Source organism: Tamandua tetradactyla, chromosome 8 (genome assembly GCF_023851605.1).
Source record: "Tamandua tetradactyla isolate mTamTet1 chromosome 8, mTamTet1.pri, whole genome shotgun sequence".
In the NCBI taxonomy this organism is placed as follows: Eukaryota; Metazoa; Chordata; class Mammalia; order Pilosa; family Myrmecophagidae; genus Tamandua; species Tamandua tetradactyla.
Genome location: NC_135334.1, coordinates 73,153,456 through 73,175,529, shown reverse-complemented (window position 1 = coordinate 73,175,529; position 22,074 = coordinate 73,153,456). Strand labels below are relative to the sequence as shown.

The window sequence follows — 22,074 nt, the reverse complement described above, 5'->3', positions numbered from 1 at the left end:
AAGCCAACTCACCTGGGACAGAACAGTCTCTTCAATAAATGGTGCCTAGAGAACTGGATATCCATATGCAAAAGAATGAAAGAAGACCCATATCTCACACCCTATACAAAAATTAACTCAAAATGGATCAAAGATCTAAACATTAGGTCTAAGACCATAAAACAGTTAGAGGAAAATGTAGGCAGATATCTTATGAAACTTACAATTGGAGGCGGTTTTATGGACCTTAAACCTAAAGCAAGAGCACTGAAGAAGGAAATAAATAAATGGGAGCTCCTCAAAATTAAACACTTTTGTGCATCAAAGAACTTCATCAAGAAAGTAGAAAGACAGCCTACACAATGGGAGACAATATTTGGAAATGACATATCAGATAAAGGTCTAGTATCCAGAATTTATAAAGAGATTGTTCAACTCAACAACAAAAAGACAGCCAACCCAATTACAAAATGGGAAAAAGACTTGAACAGACACCTCTCAGAAGAGGAAATACAAATGGCCAAAAGGCACATGAAGAGATGCTCAATGTCCCTGGCCATTAGAGAAATGCAAATCAAAACCACAATGAGATATCATCTCACACCCACCAGAGTGGCCATTATCAACAAAACAGAAAATGACAAGTGCTGGAGAGGATGCGGAGAAAGAGGCACACTTATCCACAGTTGGTGGGAATGTCAAATGGTGCAACCACTGTGGAAGGCAGCGTGGCGGTTCCTCAAAAAGCTGAATATAGAATTGCCATACGACCCAGCAATACCATTGCTGGGTATCTACTCAAAGGACTTAAGGGCCAAGACACAAACGGATATTTGCACACCAATGGTTATAGCAGTGTTATTTACCATTGCAAAGAGATGGAAACAGCCAAAATGTCCATCAACAGACGAGTGGCTAAACAAACTGTGGTATATACATATGATGGAATATTATGCAGCTTTAAGACAGAATAAACTTATGAAGCATGTAATAACATGGATAGACCTAGAGAACATTATGCTGAGTGAGTCTAGCCAAAAACTAAAGGAAAAATACTGTATGGTCCCACTGATGTGAACCGACATTGGAGAATAAACTTGGAATATGTCATTGGTAACAGAGTCTAGCAGGAGTTAGAAACAGGGTAAGATAATGGGTGATTGGAGCTGAAGGGATACAGACTGTGCAACAGGACTAGATACAAAAACTCAAAAATGGACAGCACAATAATTCCTAAGTGTGAAGTAATCATGTTAAAACACTGAATGAAGCTGCATCTGAGCTATAGGTGTTTTTTTTCTCTGTCTGTTTGTTTGTTTGTCTTTTTTTTTGTACTATTATTATTATTTTTATTTTTTTCTCTATATTAAAATTCTATATCTTTTTCTGTTGTTTTGCTAGTTCTTTTCCTAAAGCGATGCAAATGTACTAAGAAATGATGATCATGCATCTATGTGATGATATTAAGAATTACTGATTGCATATGTAGAATGGAATGATTTCTAAATGTTGGGTTATTTTCTTTTTTTTCTTTAATTAATAAAAAAAACAAAAACAAAGAAACAAACAAAAAATGTATATGACTAAATCGAGACTTCCAAGAAGATGGCCCAACAGAGCAGTTCGAGTTCAGCCCTGTTTCACAGAAAAATTAGAGAAGGGACAGGAGGACAACTGAGATGGTGATTCTAGAATGCAACTGAGCTGGGAGAGCCTTCTGCACCACATAGGGAGGCCCTGGCTGCAGAGGCCAAGGAACTGAGGAGGAGAAATCTAGAGCCTGGCGTGGAGGTGCAGAGCCCGTGGGAACGCACGGATGGGAGTTAGGAAGTAAGTCAGGCCATGTTTCTTGAATGCGCTATATCCTCACTAGCACAGCCCCATGACCGGTGACTCATCACACACCCCACGCACCTGAACCCCATCACCTATTCCCATTCTCTGTGCTCCAAGCACCCCCCACCATACCAGCCCCCGGCATGTTTACCTGCTCCACTCCCCCACCCCTAGTGCAGCCCAACACACCTTTCCTCTCCTGCACCCCTCCCGAGCACTACCTCGCCCTCCCTGTTCCCTGCAGGCTGTCGCCAGTACATAAAGCTATAGGTGCTAAGCTCCATGCCCAGGCTACCTCTGCCCACTGCCCATATTGTCGCACAGCCTCACCCCCCACCCCTGGCTCTGCCCATCAGTTTACAGCACTCCTAGACCTGTGCATGCGCACGGGCCCCCATCACATCCTTCAGCTCTGAGAACGTCAGTTTATGGCAGTCCCAGAACTGTGCATGTGCACGGCCCTCAGTCATACTTCCCAGCTCTGAGAAAGTGCTGACCTGTGCAGCCAAGTCACATCTGCCCCCACAAACTAAGGCCTAACACCAACCTGCTGCCACAGCTCTACGCATGTGCACAAAGGGCCCTGCGCCCTAGTCCAGCACACACCAGGGTTACGCCCCCCCCCCCCCCCACAGCTACATCCTCCTAGGCCGCTGGGCACCCACATTCACAAGCACCAGTGTAACATCCCCAACCTGAATCTATACCTGTGCTGGAATGCATCACTGCACTGTTGTGCCCTGCCCCGTACCCTGCATCCTGCTACACATCCACCTGGCAAACACAAGGCCACAGACTACTGAAAGAAATCAACTCCCAAAGTAAATCAATCAAAATATTTACATGTAATGAAAACAACAGAAAATCACTAAACATATCACAATGTAGAAAGATATAGCCTTGCCTAATGACCAATTTAAAACACCAGAGGAGACACAGATGTTGGAACAACTAATTAAAGAAGTTCATATAACTTTACTTAATAAAATGTATTTGACTAAAGCAATGAATCAAATGTCCTGCTTCCAAGCTATCCATATAACTTTTTAAAGATTCTAACTAGTGCATTATCACCTTAACAACAATTCAGAAAAATGGACATTTCCAAGAAAGGAACTGAAGGATCACTGTTAATTCAATGATAAATACTAATAGCTAAACACGATTGATGAGTTTTCCTATACTGCAGACTACAGAAATAGCATGAGGAAGAAAAATGAGTTAATATACAATAGGAAAACTGAGAATATATTTTCACATTTTCAAGGGACATGAGGGAGTTCTGTCTCTATTATGATCATATCAGTACCCTACAATGTTTCATGAAATGAATAATCTGAAGCATAATTTACCCAATGCTCATCAAATGCACGCATGAGTACCTCAAAGTAAATTCAAGGGCACACAATAATCTGAGAGCTGGCCAGCCCCATTAAATTCCTGTTTTTGGCAGAGGGCAGATATGCCAAATAATAACGTGGTTTATCAAAGGCCATAGGGTTTTAAGTAAGAGGTCTTTATAGGCTGGGGATTCAATTTTAACAAACCTAAGGATTTTACTTTTTTGCTGCTGCTTAAGCTACTATAATGTGTATTTTAAAGTATTCAAAGGGAAAAAATATATATAGTTATCAGCTTTGACCTAATAGTAGACAATTTATAAGAGATCACAACTTGAACTGCAAGCTGTGCTAACAATCTGCTTTAATAAACTGGTTGCTCAAAACTGAGTATACATATATTTCCCTAGAGGAAATATGTTACACAATGGCCAAGTTGGTCCTTGTAAGTCTGAAACACTATGTAACAACAATAATATGTTAAAAATAACTAAACCTTTAGGTCCAATATTTTATGGAAAAATGCATACAGAATTCTCTTCTGGGATGCCAAAACATCCCTTGTCTCCCTCACCTATTCTAACCAGCAGAAGTCATAACAGGATAGAAGACAGAAAAAGGGACTTCAGGCAATGAACAAAAACAAAATGAAAAAATTTGCAACCAATTCCATTTAGTTCAGTTTAACTCTCCCTCTCATGCCCTACCTGTTTTTCCATGAAAGTGTCAGGGAATAACCTATCTCTACTTTCAAGGAAAGACTTACAGTTTCTGAGCATATTTTAGCTCCCTCCCAGAGCCACTGAAGAAAAGAGTACCACTCCTGTTGCATTTCTATTCTCAACACCTGATTCCTAAAGGGAGCAATTCAAGTGAAGCACTGATTTGACAGTCATTAAGAACAATATATTTAAGAGGGATGGGTTGGAAACAAAAGAGAAAGAAAAAAATAATCAGATATTTGGGTCCCTCAGAAGAAAGGAAGAGATGAAATTCAATCCAAAGCAGAGGTGTGCCAGCAACAAGTGGGAACCCAGCAGCAGGTTAAAAAGGCTTTCTTCTCCTCTACCCTGATTCCTTTATTTGTATATATGGATGGTACAAATAGAAAAGACCATGAACAAGTTTGGGTACACAAGAAACTGTAATCAGTCTCTCTACATTTCAGAGTAATATCCAAAGTAAAGACATGTTTATATCACAATTAAATATCTTCTCCTACTTGTCCCATAGGTACCTCAAAATTATCTAGTATTATTGCATAATGTTACCCATCAATTAAGGATAAAATTATGAACGTTTTAAATTCTAAGTTTTTAACAAAAAATTGCCACATAATTTTATTAGATACGGTTGACAGCCAAAATTCTGATTAATAAAGAATTGTGTTTACTTAAGAGACAATATAAAAATATAATGCATATTTAGAAAGTAAGCATATAACCTAACAACAAAAAAATATCAAGTCTTTCTCTGATCATTCAGAAGGTACTTGAAGATTCTGACTAGTTTTAGTACTTTATTCACATTAATGACCTGAGTTTCAGGAAAATAGCTCAAAAGTAGTTACATCAATAACCACTATACAGTAAGTATCTGTAGAGAATATAGAATAATACAGTCCATTACTATGGTTTGGCTTTAAACATCTTCTTACATTAAAAATTAATTCAGAATTACCAGAAACAGAGGTCACCCAAACAACATCAAGTATTTTCCAATGAAATGCCCAATAATCTGGCCACTATTCTATAGATTCTATCCCATATACCCAACATCCAATTCATAAGTTGTTTTTTTTTAAATGAAACAAAATTAGCACAAATATTAAGGCCATATTACCTTCATAATGTTAACTAAATCTGTTTGATAGTAGCGATCCTGATGTGCATTTGCTGCTGCTAATGTAAGAAGATAATCATTCCTCGCATGGGTAGCTTTAGAATTACACTCAGATCGTCGGGCTTTTAACTAAAACGTAGTTTAGAAAAAAAAAAAAAGAGATCAGTATAAACTGATATTGCACTGCAAAACATTTAAGGATACCACTTTTAAATAGCAATTATTGGCTCTCCACCAAGAGTAAAGGTAACTTGGTGAGAAAAAAATATTTATATACTTATTAAAAAGTATTCAGTACTCTTGCAAATAACAGTAAACAGAATTATAACATTTAGCAAGAATTCCAAATATTTTTTATTTACACTTAATCAACCAAAGCTTTTTAGGCATCTTAAAAATATTTTATTTATGATGAAATCTAATAGAGTTAAAAAATAGTTTTTGAAAAAATCATTAGTTCTTAATGTGACAAAGGAATTGCATGTTAATTGGAAACCTGGCAGTCAAAGCCAGATCAGTAAGCTTACTTATCTGTCATTCTATAGCTTGAGGATACCACTAGAAAGACTCAATTGCATCTGGCCCAGAACATCTGTAAGTCTGCCTGAGATGGATTCTGTATAGCTTTCTAAAGCCTATGGGCTATCTCTAGGAATAAAAATTAAAGACAACAGGCTACCAAACCAAGATTAAGAGATAAATGATAGGCTAAATACAGGAATGCTCTTTCATGACTATAACAAATGTACTACACTAGGACAAAGGTGTTAATAATAGGGTAGTATATAGGGAAAAATACACCAAACGTAAACTATGGATGATAGTTAATAGTACTATTTTGTTAATATCTCATTAATTATAACAAAGGTAACTACTGTTAAAAATTACTATTATAAAAAAGTGCCAGCATCAATTGCAACAAATGTTCCACATCAATGCAAGGTGTGGAGTGGTATATGGAAATTCTAAATTTTAGACATGATTGTTCTGTAAACTCACAACTTCGCTATAAACTTTTTTTTCTTTAAATAAAAGTTAAAGACAACAGTCTCCCCTTAAAGTAGTTTTTGAGAAGAAAGGAATGTCCAGTCAGAGTGCTGACTCTTGGATGAAAAACCCCATGAACTGGGAAGGAAATTTCCTTCTTGAGTTAATGACTAAAAAATGCTTCATCCCCAAAGAAATCAAAGGCTTATTTTATAATCTAAGCTGTTACTCAATTGTGAAATGCAGTTTCAAAAACTCACCTTTACACTTGCTTTCTGTAAACTGATTCTTGATTGAAAAAGACTAAGTTTAGATCTAGAATAAAAATAGAAAAGCATGTTTAAAAAAATTATCAAATTACATAATAATAAAAGTAATAAATAACAGTTTAGTAATAAATATTACACTTACTAATTTTTTAAAGTGACTCTTTTTGAGATATTGTGAAAGAGAATTTAAAATGGTAAACTGAGAGAAATGCTTATTTTTCCTTTTATTTTATCACAGAAAGTATTTATTATGGTGAAACAGAAAACATTGAAAGCAATATAGAAACATCCTGAATGACAAAAATGCAATTTGACATATTGATCTATCCTAATAAACAAGAATCAACAAATTATAGGTTATTTCCAGTGTCAATTTTACACACCTTATTTCCTACAAGGAAGCCTAGGGACCACCCAATCTAGGGAGGCAAAGGTCAGCAGCTTTCAGAGACATGTGTGACAGGTTATAACAAACCAGGAATGCAATCTACACTATAATATTGTCCAGCCTCTACAAAGTCCTTAATTCCATTATTTCCCCCATTAGAAGCTCGTCTTGCTTCAGCTCTTGCCTGTGTGCCTCTTCCACACTTTAGGGTATTCTGAACATAGAGAAAGTCCCTGACTCTCCTCTATCCTGTATGATTTTTCCTCTATTAATTTTCTCTTATTCTGGTGCCCTTATCTCCCTTGATCCCTTTCAATTTGGAGAAAGAACCATAATTTAACAATCAGTGGTAAAAATATGATGGTTTTATTCATATATCTAGAGATGATAAGGAGAAAGTCAACAACCAAATGCTAAGGAAGAGCCAACACTCCTGCAACAGTGAATTTTGAAGCTGCCGTGTTTGTCCTGACTTCAGTGTCATGGGGATTGCCATGGGAGAACTCAATGCAAGTGTTGGCAGCTGTGGTAGTTAGATTCAGTTGTCAACTTGGCCAGGTGAAGGTGCCTAGTTCTGTTGCTGTGGACATGAGCCAAAGGTATGTGAACCTCATCTGTTGCTGATTTACATCTGCAGTCGGCTAGGAGGCGTGCCTGCTGCAAAGAATGACGTTTGACTTAATTGGCTGGTGCTTAAATGAGAGAGCACAACATAGCACAGCCCAAGCAGCTCAGCATACCTCATCTCAACACTCAGCCCAGGCCTTTGGAGATGCAGAAAGAAATCACCCCAGGGAAGGCTGTTGGAACATAGAGGCCTGGAGAGAAGGCCAGCAGAGACCACCCTAAGCCTTCCCACGTAAGAAAGAAGTTCAGTGGAAAGTTAGCTGCCTTTCCTCTGAAGAACTAACGAAATAAATCCCCTTTTATTAAAAGTCAAGCCGTCTCTGGTGTGTTGCATTCCGGCAGCTAGCAAACTAGAACAGCAGCTATGCCATAATATGAAGTATTAAGACTTCTTGGGATTGGAAGACTTGAGTAGCCAGTTTCTGATAAGCTGAGGAGGATAGCAAAAGAAAGCTTCTCATATTTCTTTTAAGAAAGAAAACATCCTGGGATGCACACATCTACAGCTCAACTATTTACTCACTGTTAAAAAATTTTGGTCTAAGAAATTCCTATTATTTTCTATCTTATTGTATTCATATTTCATGGGATATTTGATTTTTTATTAATCAGATTTCTACTCATTTTCATCTGAAATAGCAAGATTCGAGAGAGCCTGTTCAGGGTAAGGAAGATTGTGTTTGGGGTATATTCAATTCTCTTTTTTTTTTTTTTATAACCACTATCCAATTAGGTTTAACTGGTACCTGGATTTTCCAATATAAAGTTTGGCTTTTGCTTCATTTGATAATCCACCTATACTTCTTGTGTAGTACTAGGTAGGTAGGTATTAATGATAAGACATTGTTTTCAAAGACTACAATCTAGAGAAAATAAAATACACAATATCTTATATATAAGATATATATACACACTCATACACACACACAAATAATGAACTATACTGGGGTTTCCTCTTTTCCATTCTACTCCTCAAATGTTAATAGTGTTCTTTAGAGATCTAAACTCTTCTCGTCTCATTCTATAAATTATTTCATCCCTATAACTATCATCTGATAGCAAATGATTCCTGAATTCAGAGAGATTTTCAGGCCCAAATTCTTATATTTGAAACCAGACATTCAACTTCCTACTGAACGTCTCCAGGCTGTTCAGAATCTGTATACCCAAAATGGAACTCATTCTTTCAAGCTGTATTCCTCTTCCTTCTATAGTCTCTTCAAATGCATAAATCTCACCATCTAACAAAACTTTATGTAATCCTGATCTTCCTTCTCATCTCTACTTAGCAGAATCATATTCATTCTTTAAGACTCTATCCAAATGTCACTTCTTCTGTAAAGGTTTCCTTTATTAGGCAAAATTAACCTCTCCATTTTCTATGCTTTCATAACAGTATTTTCACACTACTGCTGTAAATAATCAGTTACTAGTTGAGTGACTTTGGAGACTTAATTTCCTTGAGTCTACAATGAATAAACATCATAAAGTTACTTTTAAACACAGTTGTCTCTAATTCTAGGCTTTAAAATCCTTGAGAGCACAAAGCTTATTTTACTCATCTCTATACCTACAGTATTCAGTAACAAGTTAATTGTTCAATAAACATTTAGTGAATGAAAATAAACAGGCATTTCTTACTCAAGATGAATTTTCAGAAAATTTACACATTGAACATAACTTCTTGTGTCCCCTCTGAATTTGGGCCATATTAAAAGGGAGTTCCTTGGATTAGAATTAGCGTCTGAGAATGAAAAACCCTGTCAAACATAACACTTCCCAGGAACAGGTCTCCATTCTTCCCATTTCTACCGATGCAGGGTGTAGTTAGATTAGGTATTTACATCTGCTCTACAAATCTATCAATGCTGTTTTAGAACTTGTAAGAGGTTTAAAAAACAAGTTCCTAAAAACCACCATGACAAGATATTCTTAATGGAAATCTCCTAAACCAAAATCTTCAGGTCTTATTGGGAAGACAGAAAGTATAGGATATATCTGTACAATCACAAAAATAAAACAATAAAGATAGTAAACTAAATTAAGGAATTATTAAATATATTTTGTACACTGAGTACTTACAAGTATTCACTTACTATTTCTTCCTGTTAATTAAACTTTCCAGCAGCATCTAAGCTTTCACAAGATGCTGTTTCTCACACGTAAAAACATATCAGAAAGACACTTCTCTCCTTCCAGTGAATTTGTACAAGTGTTCAAAGCCTTTCTGATTTCATGACTAGGAATTCAGATTTCTATATTTTGCATTAGTATAAGCTCAATGAATTGATTCTCAACTCCCCAGTTGAGAAAGCAACTCTCCAGACCCCTTCAAATACCAGTTTACTTTTTCTCATCTTTTTACCTTTCCTCAAGTTCTTGCAGCAAAAATCTCTATTGTTTGCTTTATACCTCTATTACCAACTTCCAATTGCCTCTTTTCCTAATTATTCTCAAAATGAAGAGCTTGTTATTTGCATATATTTAAGTAAACAGTTGCTAAAACATTCATTAAAAATTGTATACACTTGAATTTCATGTGGGAGGAAAAACTGCACCTCGGACAAAGTTTCTATACTGAGGTCAGTGCTCTTGTTCATTTGATATTTATGACATTTAATAGCATTCTGAGGATCACATTCTGACAAGGTCATTTAATAGCATTCTGAGGATCACAGGGTTTTCTAACTACAACTGATTTAAAATCTAGTGTGAGAGGGTGGGCAATGGTGGTACAGTGGCAGAGTTCTTGCCTGCCATGCCAGAGACCTGGGTTCAATTCCCAGTGCCTGCCATGCAAAAAAGAAAAGAAAAAAAAAATCTGGTGTGAGAAAAATGAATCTCTTAAATTCTGATATTCAGATACCATAGTAACTCTTGCTAAGCTTTCAATTCTGAAATACAATGCTCATTTATCTTCTTTTCCTCTCAAAATTCAATTAAACGCAAAAACCTGAAAAATCAAATATTTTCATTTTGCTATATTAATTTAGATAAAAATCAGCTAATATTTTTAAAATTATGATCTTAACTACATAAAGTTTGTAGGTCAAATGAAACCAATATAACCTAAGAGTAAGTTTACACCCTGTATTATCAGAGAGTAAAGTATTAGCAGAGATCACATTTATTTGCATAATCAATTTTTCAGAAATGCTAAAAAAAACGTACTTGGCCTCGATGTCAGCTTTCTCTCGTACTGCATGAGCCATCTGTTCAGTTTCAAAGTACTTCTTCTTGCCTTTAGCTAAATCTTTCACTGTCTCTTGTAATTCAGTTTGGATCTTTGTCAACTGGTCCACACACTGTAAAATACAAAGTGTAATTATTATGATTTTAGTTTTTAGGTTTTTAGAAAATGAGTCTATCTGAAGGACTATGCATTATACCTCAGGAAGGAAACCCAGGACAAGAATCAGTACTTTTGGTCCCCTTCAAATTGCAAATTAAAGTCCAGTGAACAGATGGTAGCCCCAATTCAAGTGCTGTATCAAATAGTGTTATAGTTTGCCTAACAACTCTGCTTTGAGAAATAACCTTTGGGTGCTGCTGATGACATATTAAGGCAAGGCATAAGTGCAACTACAAAAATGCTCTTACTGTTGGAGAGATCATGACAATAAAAGCAAAAGAAGAAAGCAATGCTGTATTTTTTTCATCATTGTAATGAAGTCTCTATGTTTGGGGAACTGATGGTGCAAGAAGCACTGAAGAATTCATCCCTGAGAAAGAAGGAGTGAAACTTGAAAAGTGTGACTTGAAAAGTTCAAGATTGATGAGAGAAACAGGAAACCTGCATCAATCTAACAATTATTACTCAAACCATACCCAGCCCTGCTCCTTGGAAGCACATATACATTTTAGGAGAAGGGATATACATAAGAACTCAAAGATCTATTTAATCAATGAACTCTCATAACACATTGGAGCCAAAATAACACTGCTTTGGAACTCCTCGAAGGGGAGTGGACACTCAGAGGAGTCCCAAAGCAGTGTTATTTTGAAACAAACCACTGGAAAGTTTCACTACCCTGAGGCAAGCTAAGGGCAACCACCAGCAAAAACCAGCTGTGCCTGAAATAGCACTCTCAGTGCTATGTGGAAAATGACAAAAGCTCAGCAGAGTAGGAGATACTGGTGAGAGACTACTGTACAAGGCTGAAAAGTATGGAGTAGAGCATGGATATGGCAGGAATAAACTTAAATTGAGATTATATGACAAACAGGCTGCCAAAGAGCAGAGTTTAAGAGGTAAAGATCTGGAAAAAAAGGATACTGCAGAGTTGCAAGGCCAAAAATCTATATGCAATTTCCTTTTGAATCATTAGTTAGTTTCTAAGCAGCAGGTGTATGGTAAAACTCTTAAGAAATCCAGTAGAGACCAGTACCTAGGAGGCTAAAGAGCTGAGCAGAGACAAGAGGATCAGAGCAGCTACATGATGTTGAGAGGAAAGGGGTTGGAGTTCAAATGTTATCAAAGTAGAGGGGCCTTGGTAAGCACCCCACACTTTCATTTAAGACCACAGGAGTAAGGATAAAAGGTAAATAAAACAGCCCTACAAAAGCCTAAAACCAGACAATAACAAGATCAAGGTGATATGTTAGGAACCTATCTCATGTCAGAAGAAACCTTAACTCTCTTTGGAAGAAAATAATATCTTCCAGAGCTTCTACACTATTTTATACATAATGTCCAGCATTGTGAGGCATACTAAAAATGTAGGCCCAGATAACTGACAATCAAGAGAAAGAGCAAAAAAGTAAAGAGAGACCTACATTGAACCAGATAGTGGGATCATAAAACAGAGATTAGGAATAACATGTTTGACAGGATAAAAGGAAAACATGGAGAATTGCAGTATAAACATGAAATCTATTTTGAAAAAGTCAAATAGAAATTCTAAAAGTGAAAAATACATTAAGATTCCAAAAGATGTATTAATAGTAGATGAGACATAACAGAATTGATTATTAATAAACTGTAAGATATGTCTGTGGAAAATATTCAGATTGAAGCACAGAGGGAAATAAAAGAGTGGAACTAAAGAAATGCAGAAAAAAGTCCAAAAGATATATATGGACAGAATCAAAAGGTTGAAATGTACAAAAGCGATAATGGGGAGGTAAAAGGAATTATGACGTGGGTAGATTCTTATCTTGTTCATAAAGCAGTAAAATACTAATTCAAAGTAAACTGTAATGAATAAATTTGGAGTAAGTTTGAAGAATAGTAAAAGTACCAATTCAAGATAGACTATAAAATAAGGAGGAATATTGGAATCTCTAGGGAAACTATGAAAAGAATACTGTAAGATCATAAAATTAGGAAGCTAATAGTAGAGAAAAATGGAATAAATAATACAAGATTAATCCAAAAGAAGACAAAGGGGAGGTGGGAAGAAAAGGGGAAAAATATATATTGCTTATTTGTCTATCTGGAATTAATTTGTGTAAAGTTTGTAAAATGTAATTGGAGAAACAAGTTGTAGAAGCCATCTGTTGCTTTTGATTGCTCTGTTTCTATTTTGTCATTTTTCCTTTAGGAAACCATCACAATTCTCCTGCAGAGAATCATCTTTCCCCCATTTTCAGTCCATGTAGTTTACGTGAGGATGACTGTAATCTCTTACTCTGGGGTAAATGTGTGACCCAGAGTAAGCCAATGAGCCTCAATTCTGGTAAATCTGTGACCCAGAGTAAGTCAATGAGCCTCAATTCTGGTAGTTCTGTTGGAACTTTTGGGAAAATTTGAATTGCCGGCTGTAAGGTTTTATAAATCTGGTATTGGGGAAAGCAGAACTATAAAATGGGAACAAAGACTGAGGTTTTTTTTTGATTACGTTTTGCAGATTACAGCATTTTATTCAGGACACGAAAGTTTTACTGCCTAGAGTTTTGTTTTTAAAAAAACAAACCCTCTCTAAACAGGTTTTAACAGACCTTCCATGTAGCAGCACTTGAAAGGCTGAGTTTTAATAGCACAATTTGTGCTCCTGGATCCATTCATGCCCAAAGTTACGACGTTATGGAATTTTCAGTTATATAAGCTAATGCATTCTCTTCTTGGCTTAAGAGAGTTTGAAGTATGCTTCTGTCTATTATAATCTCAGTTCTGATGGGTATGCCCAATATGTCTTAATATTTAAAACTGCTTGGATGGTACATAAACACCATTATCTTCTGATATAATGCAAGTTAATATCCAGATATAAGGCACTGCCAAATCTCACCAAACATTCTTTGCCTAGGAATATTGATTAAATTCAGGTCAGGACTGTCCATCAATGGGAGAGAAAAGCACCATTAGTTGTTAAACTCTCAAGATATTCTCATCATGAGAAAAGTGAAAATTTCCAGAATTCAATTAGATATGGTAAACACACCGGCTATTTAAAATTCAATATTTTCTCCTGGTTAGGAATTTATACTGGTATTTAATTCTTTGCTCCTATGCGCCCCCCTCTTTCTGCATATAGAAACAAACATACATACACACATACAACATAATAAATTTTCCTCTAACTTGAAATCATTGTTTAGTCAATGATCACATAGTTTTCTATCATGCCTGTTTTGAAAGAGAGAATTTCAGGCAAAGATAAAACACAGGCATTCTTATTCAAATGTGTTAAAACTAAGAGATACTAGGTGAAAGCTCTAAAAAATCAAAATTTTATACATGCACACACACCTATCTAATACACTGATTTCAAGCTACTGAACTCATCTTTGCCAAACAAGGAAAACATAAGACATTTTAGTTTTACCTTGTAAAACAATTCCGAAAATCTGAATGACAATTAGAATCAAAACAACGGATGACTTCTGAAATACACCCCTTAACAACTACTATAATATTTTCTAAAGTATTACTTCTTCAAAAAGGCAATTCTAATGGTTTATTTCAAAAAGGACACAACTGATCAATCATCTAATTTCAACAAGTTTTCCATAAAAATCACATTTAATAAAAATATTTTTCCATGAATTTTGGATTTCTATTTAATAAAAAAAAATGCATCCCTTTGAAAACTTCCAATACAATGAAACTAAATAGATTCATTTATTAGAATTAAGCTGAAAGGTGATTTTTCTATGAAGTGTTTAAAGGGTTTCAGAATGTCCATAAATTTAAATTACACTCATGTGAACAGTTAATAAACTATAGTGTTTATAGGGAACATATTGAAATCAGAAAATCCTAGTAAAGTGTCAATCAGAAACATCTGTGAGAAAAGCACAAAAATTTAAATGAAATACAATCTTTTCAGATTACATATATAGCACTGAGTTGTTAAAATACATATAAGAAAAGGATAGAAATAGAAACAATACCCTTTTTAGTTGTTGTTCTTTTAAGCTTCTCACTGTCCTTGCAGGCTCAGAAATGAAGTTTTTATAGTTTTCACATATATTGATCCGAGACTGGGCTACCTGCATTGTTCCCTCGAGAAAAGATTTCCAAACAGGATACATGCTCCTAAATTCACAGGACAGAAAAGTATTAAGCAGGGAAAAGGAAGAAAAGGTTGGCTAACCATTTGCTTATAGGCTAGTACTGAAAAATAGAATGAATGTCTGGTTTATAATCTTTGTAAATGTATTTATAATGACTTACAGGTAATAATATTTTAACAAGGTAAGTATAAACATGACACATACTTCATTTTTTAGAGCTTGGCAATGGGGTATTTTGATTCATTAAATATTCTTAATAATGGAGGAACATGATACAAGGATTATAGTTCTAGACAAAGCTACTATAAAAATTAGTGAATAATTTATCTGATAATTCACACTTTTACTATCTTAGAGTCCTCATTATAAATAACAATATCATTATTTTATTAATATATTATCCGAATTTTACAGGTGAGATAACTGACGTCCAGAGATACTTATAAATTAGAAACTCATCTTAGATCACACAACAAGATACAGACCAAGGTCAGGTACCACCAAATTGTATCCTCTTTCAACTATATCCTACTACTTTTTTACATAAATTGATGTGGCTGGAAAAGCATACATCATGAACAACTGCTTTTTGCTTAAGAAGTCTATTTTGTCTGACAAAAGAAGTCTATGTTATAGTTGCTCTCTGTTGTAATTTGTCTCTCTGTTGTAATAATGCTTAGCCACCAACACATTGGCTTAGAGCCATTCCAACAAGTCCCATCCTCTTTGCTTGACAAATACTTGGAGAAATCTTTGGTAAAATTAAAAAAAAAAATCACCCTTTGCTTTTTCTAGCCAACTTTCTTTTCAAACTTTCTCTTCTACTTTGCTAAATGCCTTACCCAGTTCTAATATGCTCCATATTTTATAACATCATAACAATGGGTAGTACTTTGTTTTTTTAAATGAGATACTTGTACTGAAATTTTTGATAGATTATAATGATCATGTTTTGAGATTTCCCTTCTGGTATCACATGAATTTTTCTATTACAGCAATATATAGGACCATATGCTATATAAATGCTAGAAAAAGAAAATGCCTGCGTTACCATCCTAGTTAGAATGATAGACTATCATAGTCTATTATAGCCAAGGAGTCTTATGGATTATCAGTTTAGATGGATATATTTACTTATTTAAACAGAGGTATATTACCATTCTTCGGAAAAAAGATCCAGTATGTTATGCCAGCAAAAAAAAAAAAAAAAAAAAGTCATCGTAAAAACAATGATGAACTTAGGAACAGCAAAATTAATGTCCTTCAAGGCCTGTGTGCATGATAACTGATAGAACTTATGATGTAAATTTACCACAAGCCCTCTTAAGCAGTTTAAATAACTGATTTTCTCAGAGAATGCACTGGGAGAAAAATTTAATACTGTACTTTGTAACTATTGGTTTATTCATAAAAATATTTTAAAATAATAATGAAAATGAGAGAGAACCATTATGAATTGGGATGGATGGATGGGAGGGAAGGAGGGTGGGAAGAAACTTGATTTTTCCATTCATTCAAGGTCTTCCCTTAGAGTGTTGTAACTCTTACCCTTTACGCCTTCATCTAGGAAATGCTAATCACCCTTCAAATCTCAGCTTAAATGCAACTTCCTTAGGTAAGTTTTCATAATTACCACCAAGCTATCCCTTAAATTCCATCAGGACCATCTCTGTTATTTGTTCACATGGTCCTAGCACTTTTTCTTCATGGGACTTAAGAGTTTTCAATTACAAATATTTTTATGCAATTGTTTAGCTAATGTTTGTAACTCTCATAGTGAAAAATCCATGAAGGAAAGGCATACTTATGATTTTAATTCCTATGGCCTAGCACATGACCTAAAAATTAGTGAGGTTTCAATAAGTATGTGTGGAATGAAAGAATGAATGAATGAATTGTGATGACTGTACACTAAAAAGAAAAATCCTCTCACTATAAAGAAAGTTAATAAAAGACACCTTTAGACATTAGCAGATTCATAGCAGGTAAACATATCTGTAACAATGAATAACAAGAAAAGCACAGAATTTAGTTGCCAGTCAGAAGATCTCAGTTCACGTTCTAGTTTAACTAATGTAACTAATTGTAGTCTACCTCACAATACTTTAATTTCCTCAATTGGCAAATGGTAAGAAATAATGAAAATACACCATGTTGTTTACAGGACTATTTTAATAACTAAATGCAACAATGTGAAAACTCTTGGCACAAAGATTCTGTTATATTAATAAACACTAAAAGTAGTAGAATATTGGTAAACATAGGAGTACTTCTAATTAACATTATAGTGATGGTTCTAATGGTGACGGTATTATTCATTTTGACTAAGGCAAAATAAGGCTATGCACCAGGAAATAACACTCTCATGGGGCATAACCTGGATTTTATCATTACCAATCACTAACACCCTGCTCTAACCCCCATTTCAATCATCCACTCTCTGAACAACAAATAAATCTAATATTTCTACTCACTTCCTTTAGGGTCCTCATTCCAACAATTATTAACTCTTTTAGAACCCTTAATTCATTTGATCCTGCTTCTTTTTCACTGTTTCTCATCCCTCTCTCACTCTCCTTTCTTCAGCTCTTTACCCAGCCTAGGTATTGAGGTCCATCATTATAATCACTCCTTTATACAGGTTATCACCCTGCTTTTCTCTTTTTCTATCATTAAAAACTACAAATTCCAACCTTGGTTAGATCTAAAACTTTGTTTATACCACACCAAATCTATACAACAGAACATGGCTAGAGAAATAATTATTTCCTGATCTTATCTTAAATTCATGACAAATAAAATCTAGTAGTGAGGGCACATGGGTGGTTCAGTGGTAGAATGCAAGCCTTCCATGTGGGAAATCCAGGTTTGATTCCTAACCCATGCACTTTCCAAAACAAACAAACAATAACAAAATTTCAACAAATGGTACAGCAATAACAGGATACTCACATAGATAAAAAATGAAATGTGACCCCATCATACAGCATACAAAAAAAAAAAATCTAGTAATCTCTCTCTTCTTTTTTTCAGTTTTATTCTGGTTCTTTATCAAATAAAGCTGAATTCAGTTGTTGAAATAAGTTGACTAGAAAGATTAGATACTGTACTACAGAAAATTTAAATTTTGGACAAAATAAACATTTTCTCTTTGCTTCACGCAAAAATTAAAGCTTTAAAATACAGACAACAATATTTTTTATGGTGTATACAGGTTTACCTTAGTTTTAACCAGATCTCTTTCATCACATTTTAAATCAGAGTTTGTTCTCTTTCAGCTTTTTTTTTAAACAGTTGTTGTATGGACTTATGCTGACTTACAGAGCTGGAGAACTAAACTTGAGTCTCAGGTGTCACAGAGGTAGTTTAAGTTCCATGGCACTACTAAGTTATACAAGGAGCAAAGCATTTCAGAATTCAAAGACAACACTTAAAGCTTACTATCGAAACTCTAATTTTTTTTTCTTGTTTTAGGGCAGTATATTCTCAAATATATACTGTCTGTAAAGGAAGGAATTCATATTCACAAAATGTTTGTGACGTAAACATTAGGAGTCAAATATTCCACCCATGCTTTTTTTTTTTTTTTGCTTTTGGATAGACTCCTTCAATGGATTTACATTATTGTTACTTTTTTTTCATTTCTTATTTTTTATTTTTTTTATTAATTAACGGAAAAAAAGAAATTAACCCAACATTTAGAAATCATACCATTCTACATATGCAATCAGTAATTCTTTTTTTTTTTCATTTTATTTAATTTTTTTTTGAAATTTTTTTTTATTAATTAAAAAAATTAATTAACACAACATTAGAAATCAATCCATTCTACGTATGCAATCAGTAATTCTTAATATCATCACATACGTGTATGGTCATCATTTCTCAGTACATATGCATCGATTTAGAGAAAGAAATAGCACGACAACAGAAAAAGAAATAAAGTGATAACACAGAGAAAACACAAATAAAAATAAAAAGTACAAAAAAATGTAAGAGAAAGAAAAAAAACAACAAAAAAAAACTATAGATCAGATGCAGCTTCATTCAGCGTTCCAACATAATTACATTACAATTAGGCAGTATTGTACTGACCATTTTTTTTTTTTAGACATCATACCATTCTACATATGCAATCAGTAATTCTTAACATCATCACATAGATGCATGATCATCGTTTCTTAGTACATTTGCATCGGTTTAGAAGAACTAGCAGTATAACAGAAAAAAATATAGAATGTTAATATAGAGAAAAAAAATAAAAGTAATAATAATAAGAACAAAACAAACAAAACAAAACAAAACAAGAACCTATCGCTCGGATGCAGCTTCGTTCAGTATTTTAACATGATTACTTTAAAATTAGGTATTATTGTGCTGTCCATTTTTGAGTTTTTGTATCTAGTCCTGTTGCACAGTCTGTATCCCTTCAGCTCCAATTACCCATTATCTTACCCTGTTTCTAACTCCTGCTGAACTCTGTTACCAATGACATATTACAAGTTTATTCTCGAGTGTCGATTCACATCATTGGGACCATACAGTATTTGTCTTTTAGTTTTTGGCTAGACTCACTCAGCATAATGTTCTCTAGGTCCATCCATGTTATTACATGCTTCATAAGTTTATCCTGCCTTAAAGCTGCATAATATTCCATCGTATGTATATACCACAGTTTGTTTAGCCACTCGTCTGTTGATGGACATTTTGGCTGTTTCCATCTCTTTGCAATTGTAAATAACGCTGCTATAAACATTGGTGTGCAAATGTCTGTTTGAGTTTTTGCCCTTAATTCCTTTGAGTAGATTCCCAGCAATGGTATTGCTGGGTCGTATGGCAATTCTATATTCAGCTTTTTGAGGAACTGCCGAACTGCCTTCCACAGTGGTTGCACCATTTGGCATTCCCACCAACAGTGGATAAGTGTGTCTCTTTCACCGCATCCTCTCCAGCACTTGTCATTTTCTGTTTTGTTGATAATGGCCACTCTGGTGGGTGTGAGATGATATCTCATTGTGGTTTTGATTTGGATTTCTCTAATGGCCAGGGACATTGAGCATCTCTTCATGTGTCTTTTGGCCATTTGTATTTCCTCCTCTGAGAGGTGTCTATTCAAGTCTTTTTCCCATTTTGTAATTGGGTTGGCTATCTTTTTGTTGCTGAGTTGAACAATCCCATTATAAATTCTGGATACTAGACCTTTATCTGATATGTCGTTTCCAAATATTGATTCCCATTGTGTAGGCTGTCTTTCTACTTTCTTGATGAAGTTCTTTGATGCACAAAAGTGTTTAATTTTGAGGAGCTCCCATTTATTTATTTCCTTCTTCAGTGCTCTTGCTTTAGGTGTAAGGTCCATTCAACCGCCTCCAATTGTAAGATTCATAAGATATCTCCCTACATTTTCCTCTAACTGTTCTATGGTCTTAGACCTAATGTTTAGATCTTTGATCCATTTTGAGTTAACTTTTGTGTAGGGTGTGAGATATGGGTCTTCTTTCATTCTTTTGCATATGGATATCCAGTTCTCTAGGCACCATTTATTGAAGAGACTGTTCTGTCCCAGGTGAGTTGGCTTGACTGCCTTATCAAAGATCAAATGTCCATAGATGAGAGGGTCTATATCTGAGCACTCTATTCGATTCCATTGGTCGATATATCTATCTTTATGCCAATACCATGCTGTTTTGACCACTGTGGCTTCATACTATGCCTTAAAGTCAGGCAGTGCAAGACCTCCAGCTTCGTTTTTTTTCCTCAAGATGTTTTTAGCAATTCGGGGCACCCTGCCCTTCCAGATAAATTTGCTTATTGGTTTTTCTATTTCTGAAAAATAAGTTGTTGGGATTTTGATTGGTATTGCATTGAATCTGTAAATCAATTTAGGTAGGATTGACATCTTAACTATATGTAGTCTTCCAATCCATGAACACGGTATGCCCTTCCATCTGTTTAGGTCTTCTGTGATTTCTTTTAGCAGTTTTTTGTAGTTTTCTTTATATAAGTTTTTTGTCTCTTTAGTTAAATTTATTCCTAGGTATTTTATTCTTTTAGTTGCAATTGTAAATGGGATTCGTTTCTTGATTTCCCCCTCCGCTTATTCCTTGCTAGTGTATAGAAATGCTACAGATTTTTGAATGTTGATCTTGTAACCTGCTACTTTGCTGTACTCATTTATTAGCTCTAGTAGTTTTGTTGTGGATTTTTCCGGGTTTTCGACGTATATTATCATATCATCTGCAAACAGTGATGGTTTTACTTCTTCCTTTCCAATTTTGATGCCTTGTGTTTCTTTTTCTTGTCTAATTGCTCTGGCTAGAACCTCCAACACAATGTTGAATAATAGTGGTGATAGTGGACATCCTTGTCTTGTTCCTGATCTTAGGGGGAACGTTTTCAATTTTTCCCCATTAAGGATGATATTAGCTGTGGGTTTTTCATATATTCCCTCTATCATTTTAAGGAAGTTCCCTTGTATTCCTATCCTTTGAAGTGTTTTCAACAGGAAAGGATGTTGAATCTTGTCAAATGCCTTCTCTGCATCAATTGAGATGATCATGTGATTTTTCTGCTTTGATTTGTTGATATGGTGTATTACATTAATTGATTTTCTTATGTTGAACCATCCTTGCATACCTGGGATGAATCCTACTTGGTCATGATGTATAATTCTTTTAATGTGTTGTTGGATACGATTTGCTAGAATTTTATTGAGGATTTTTGCATCTATATTCATTAGACAGATCGGCCTGTAGTTTTCTTTTCTTGTAATATCTTTGCCTGGTTTTGGTATGAGGGTAATGTTGGCGTCATAGAATGAATTAGGTAGTTTTCCCTCCACTTCGATTTTTTTGAAGAGTTTGAGGAGAGTTGGTACTAATTCTTTCTGGAATGTTTGATAGAATTCACATGTGAAGCCGTCTGGTCCTGGACTTTTCTTTTTAGGAAGCTTTTGAATGCCTAATTCAATTTCTTTACTTGTGATTGGTTTGTTGAGGTCATCTATGTCTTCTTGAGTCAAAGTTGGTTGTTCATGTCTTTCCAGGAACCCGTCCATTTCATCTAAATTGTTGTATTTATTAGCGTAAAGTTGTTCATAGTATCCTGTTATTACCTCCTTTATTTCTGTGAGGTCAGTCGTTATGTCTCCTCTTCCATTTCTGATCTTATTTATTTGCATCCTCTCTCTTCTTCTTTTTGTCAATCTTGCTAAGGGCCCATCAATCTTATTGATTTTCTCATAGAACCAACTTCTGGCCTTATTGATTTTCTCTATTGTTTTCATGTTTTCAATTTCATTTATTTCTGCTCTAATCTTTGTTATTTCTTTCCTTTTGCTTGCTTTGGG

The 22,074-nt window shown here is 34.9% G+C and overlaps 1 protein-coding gene across 4 annotated transcripts in view; it reads right to left on the bottom strand.

The window, feature by feature from the left end:
- Positions 1–22,074, bottom strand: part of FCHSD2 (FCH and double SH3 domains 2) — a 456,625-nt gene that overhangs the window by 206,832 nt on the left and 227,719 nt on the right. For all 4 annotated transcript variants that reach the window (XM_077113662.1, XM_077113660.1, XM_077113661.1 and 1 more), the window contains 4 exons: positions 14,604–14,748; positions 10,440–10,573; positions 6,245–6,299; positions 4,998–5,126 (listed from right to left, as the gene is read on the bottom strand). In XM_077113662.1, coding sequence (XP_076969777.1) covers positions 4,998–5,126; positions 6,245–6,299; positions 10,440–10,573; positions 14,604–14,748 — 463 coding nt within the window. The remainder of the gene's footprint in view (positions 1–4,997; positions 5,127–6,244; positions 6,300–10,439; positions 10,574–14,603; positions 14,749–22,074) is intronic.